General features: G+C 21.5%; 4 protein-coding genes across 4 annotated transcripts in view; 2 read left to right on the top strand and 2 right to left on the bottom strand.

Annotated features, from left to right (window-relative positions):
* ENU1_151390 (hypothetical protein) overlaps nt 1-55 on the top strand; it is a gene marked incomplete at both ends in the record, with an annotated part of 918 nt that extends 863 nt beyond the window's left edge. Inside the window, one exon of the mRNA XM_008860609.1 lies at nt 1-55. This exon is cut by the window's left edge and continues 863 nt beyond it. Within this exon, the coding sequence (XP_008858831.1) occupies nt 1-55 (55 nt within the window).
* An 86-nt stretch (nt 56-141) lies between these two features.
* On the top strand, nt 142-984 carry ENU1_151380 (hypothetical protein; the record flags this gene model as incomplete). The annotated part of the gene is made up of 1 exon (XM_008860608.1): nt 142-984. One exon carries the CDS (start codon nt 142-144, stop codon nt 982-984), a length of 843 nt encoding a protein of 280 aa, XP_008858830.1.
* Nucleotides 985-2,767: 1,783 nt separating this feature from the next.
* On the bottom strand, nt 2,768-3,151 carry ENU1_151370 (heat shock protein 70, putative; the record flags this gene model as incomplete). The annotated part of the gene is made up of 1 exon (XM_008860607.1): nt 2,768-3,151. One exon carries the CDS (start codon nt 3,149-3,151, stop codon nt 2,768-2,770), a length of 384 nt encoding a protein of 127 aa, XP_008858829.1.
* Nucleotides 3,152-3,206: 55 nt separating this feature from the next.
* On the bottom strand, nt 3,207-3,389 carry ENU1_151360 (heat shock protein 70, putative; the record flags this gene model as incomplete). The annotated part of the gene is made up of 1 exon (XM_008860606.1): nt 3,207-3,389. The coding sequence occupies one exon, from the start codon at nt 3,387-3,389 to the stop codon at nt 3,207-3,209; it is 183 nt and encodes a 60-aa protein (XP_008858828.1).
* Between the last annotated feature and the right edge of the window lie 1,268 nt (nt 3,390-4,657).

The following is a 4,657-nucleotide window of genomic DNA, read 5'->3' as shown; positions in this document are numbered from 1 at the left end:
TATAAAAAAGCAAAAATTGCATGTGCTAGAGACGCACTTAGAAAATATAAATTAAAACAACAAAAGAAAGTAGAAGATTTAAAACAAAAAGTACTTGACTCTAAATTAAAGAATAAATTAGAAATTGCCAAGAATGATTATATGGGAAAAATTAAAGCTGAATTAGCTGATGAAATTGACGAATTAAAAAAACAAAAAACAGCTTTTGAAACAAGAAGAGTAATTGCTCATAAAAAAATTGCTAATGATGCACAAATTGAAAAAGATACCTTAAAAGCTGCAAAAGTAACTCAAATGAGAAAGAATAGAGAGTATGAAATGAACAGAAAAGATATTAATAATATGAGAAATAAAGTACTTAAAGCTCAAAAACAACAATTAGAAAGAGAAGCTACTCAATCAATTTTAAAGAATGTTATTGCTAGTAATGAAAAAAGAAATGCCTTAGATAAATCAGCTACTTTAGACATTCAAATGGCTAAAGGTGATACTGCTAATAAAAAGAGAATTATCCATACTGTTGCTAAAGAAATGAAAAAGTCAATTGAAAATGAAAAGAAAGGAATTGATATGTTAAAGGATAAGGCTGTTAAGTCACAACAAGAAAGACAAGGTCTTAAAACTCAAATTGCCCGTGATATTCTTGTAGATGCACATAATAGAAAAATGAACCAATTAAAAGAAAGACAAAAAGAAATTAAAGAAATGGTTCAAGATAGAATTAATAGAAGAAATAGAAAAGCTGCTTTGAAAGTAAACAAAGCTGAAAACAAAATAGCTCTTGCTAGATTACAAGGTAAATTAGATAAGAGATATGTCCTTAAGAGAGAAGAAGTTGCTTTAAAGAATGCTAAAGCATTATCTGATGCTGTTAGTAGTGTTCTTCCAAATAATACAGATAAGTTCATGAAAATCAAAACCTTTAAAGTAAAATGTGGTAAATTAGCTAAGAAAATGTCAACACCATGCACTGAACAAAAATAAAAATACGATAATTCATTAAGTTAATGTTTTGATTTTTCATAATAATTGGTTTTTATTTAAAAGAAAAATATTTTTTAACAACATGAAAGTATTTGATTCATAATTTTTTAAATTTTAATAGTTTATAGTTTATTCTTATTAATTCATGTCAAGACTTGTACATTAATACATTCTCATTTCTATTGCTAATTTATTTTAAGATGTATTCATTTAATTATCACTGTTTTTATGTCTACAATTTAATTATTATAAATTTTATTTGTTATGAGTATTATTATATATATTCGTTTTTGTTGTTATACTTAGAAAATATTTCATTTTTATTTTCTTTTATAATAAATAATAATATTATCTTTTATGTTATTATCTTCTTTATCATTTGTTTAATATTCAGTTTTGGAATTACAATATGCATTTGAAGAACATCTTTAATCATTTATTTATTTTATTCTAATATAATTCTTTGAGTTTTTCATTAAAATTAACTTTTTTTATCTATCATTCTGGTACAACAATGATTATTATTAAATATATTTGAATATAAAATTATAAAAGAGTGTTTATAATCAAGTTATTATTCATTATTAAACCAAATTTCATAAAATTACCATGAAAAGTTATAAAGTATTGGATGTTTTAGCTATTGCTATATTATTAAAACTAAAAAAATATTAGAAGAGTGTTATTGGAAGAAAAAGAATATTATAATTTTTAAACAATTGTTGTAAAATTTATATTATTTAGCATTAATGTAACTATGAATATAGTATTTTGATTATTTAACTATTCTTATTTTCAAATTAAGTAATTAAATATAATTTTCTTAATTGTAAATAGCAATTTTTGACTGAAAAGGATTTGTTATTTTTTTTTCAAACAAACAATATGAAAAACAATGTAATTATAACTTGTTACATTATAAAAATTTTTTATCAGTTGTGAAAATTTGGATTTAATGATAGCTATTTTAATATTTTCATATTTATCAACAAAATAAAACAAAAATTAAATTTATTCATTTAATAAAATCTTTGAAATGTTCTATTAATTCTATATATTTATCATATTTTCTCTTAGAAAAATAAATATAACTTGAATGTCTTTTTGATATTACTTCCAACATTAGAACTATTAATCTTCACTCCATTTTTATTAATTTGAATTGAAAACTCAATTATTTGTTCTCAAACTTTTACATTTGGAATTCTATCAACAATACGTGTAGTAATATATTCCCTTTTGATAAAAATAGTGCGATTACCAAATTGTCTGTAGACATTAAATTTCATTGGTATTTGATTATCACTGGTTGTGTGGTATTATTTTATTATTACGTTTGTTGGAAGTGTATCTCCTTCTTTAATATTTATTTCATTTATTCCTCATTCTAATTCTATTCCAATTGGCAATGGAATAATATCATATACAACTTCTTTAATCAATGCAATTTCTTGTTTTAAATACACTAAATATGCAGCTCCTTTTGCAACAACAGTAAGATGATTAAAGTTCTTATCAGCAAATGTTTGTATGTCAAATAGATTCACAATTCCTTCTATATTTCTTTGAATTTTACACGTTCCATCAAGGAATAATACTAATTGAACATTTTCTCATTTATATCATTTTCTTTGATTGACTTCTTTTATTTTATTTATAAACCTTTAATATAAACCTTTCTTTTTACATTCTTCTTCAAGTCCTTTTCTTATAACTGTAGGAGCAATGCCATAGTCATAATAATTATTCTAAATTTAATTCAGAATATGTTTTATCACTTAATTCAGTTTTCATTCGTTCTGCTTCTTTCTTTAATAATATCCATCATTATTATACCAAAATCATTTACTCCTAAGTCTTGGTCATCTCCACTTGAATAAACTTTAACATTATTACCATGTATTATTCTACAACATGCTATATCTAATGTTCCTCCTCCAAAATCAATTACTACAATTTTATCTCCTTCTTTTAATGAACTTGGATATTCTCTTTTATATTCAATAATGACTGCTGTTGATTCATTAACAAGTTCAACACTCTTAATTAATGCCACTTTATATACAAACAACGTTGTATCTCTTTGTTTTTTATTAAAATAATTTGGAACAGTAGCAACAGTATTTGTTATTTGACCATTTTGTAAAAAATGCTTGTGTAATATCATATAAATAATTTAATATCATTCCATTTATTTCTTCTGGTTCAAATTCTTCAATATCTTATGTGTTTGGATTATAGCATTCAATATACTCACTTCCATTATCTCGACTTTGTACTGCAAATGGATAATTATCACAGTGTTCATAATTCACATCACTTTCATCTCTTCCTATAATTTTCTTAGAATCATAAATAATATATTCACTATGCGTACCATAATTTGAACAACATCCTATAATCATGTAACCACTCTTATCTATTTGCGAAAGACTAACTCATGAAGTTACTTATTTTTTTTTCACTTTTCATCTTGAAGTATTTCATATTCATTTCTAATATCCAAATGAAAATGAATTTTGATTTACTGTCATGAAATGATGATTTTAAGTTCATTTTCAGTGTTATTAAATATTCTTTGATTTTAAAATTTCATGAAACAACAACATTCAGTATTTGTAATTTTATTATTTTAAACAATAAAAAACTAAATAAAAAATAAAAATGAAAGATTGGAAAATATAGAAAATAATCTTTGTTACTTTTGTTAATTATATTATAATATTTTATTAATTTATTATTTCTTATTTATGTTGTTCATCTTTATATTTATTTTATAAAGTCTATTTATTTCTAGTTATTTATTGGTGTTATTTTTTTAGCAACGTTTATATTTTATTAATTATTTGGTATTGTCATTAAATTAATCTCTATTTTAATTTTTTCTTTGATACTTCCATTAATTATAAATTATTCTTATTCTTTTCATAAGTTGCTTTAGTATATTAATACAAATTATAAATATATATATTAAATCTATTATTTTATACTAATTGTTATTACATCATTTATTAGTTGTTTCTTTTTATGTATTATTTATAAAAACTGCAAATAAAAATAACCAAAAAATATAGAAACATCATTATAAAAAGTTATAGAATATTTATTTAATTATATTAAAAGTATTATAAATTATTGTAATGTTTCAAAAAATTTATTTTATTATTCATCAGTATATTATCCAAAATTAGATAGATAGATAGATATTAATTTTAAAGATATTCATTGATAAAAATAATTCATTTTATAAGTTTATTTTTATTAAATAGAATTTAAACACAATCAGATTCTACAAAATGCTATTAATATTCATTAATAAAAAATGAAGTATTAACTTAATTACAAAAAAAAATTAATTTTCAATTTAATTTACAACTAAACTAGAAATCATTCAATTTCAACAAAACATTAAGTATTTATACTTTAAAACTAATCTGAACATTTATAAATTAATAGTTTGATAACAAATAAAATAAGAGGTAGTAAACACTTTAAAAAAGTCATTAAAATACAATTGCACATAACAAACACCATGAAATGTATTTATTTTTTTTTTCTTATTCTCTTGAGGTTGTATGAATAAATAAAAGTCCACTAACCAACATATTGAGGTTTTCAAAAATCATTTAAATGAAGGATTGACTCATTACTCTAGTTTTTGGTTTATATAAAA

The sequence above is a fragment of the Entamoeba nuttalli genome (assembly GCF_000257125.1).
Source record: "Entamoeba nuttalli P19 unplaced genomic scaffold asmbl_6294, whole genome shotgun sequence".
NCBI lineage: Eukaryota > Evosea > Mastigamoebida > Endamoebidae > Entamoeba > Entamoeba nuttalli.
The sequence above is the reverse complement of the archived record's forward strand: the minus strand, read 5'-3'. Positions and strand labels throughout refer to the sequence as shown.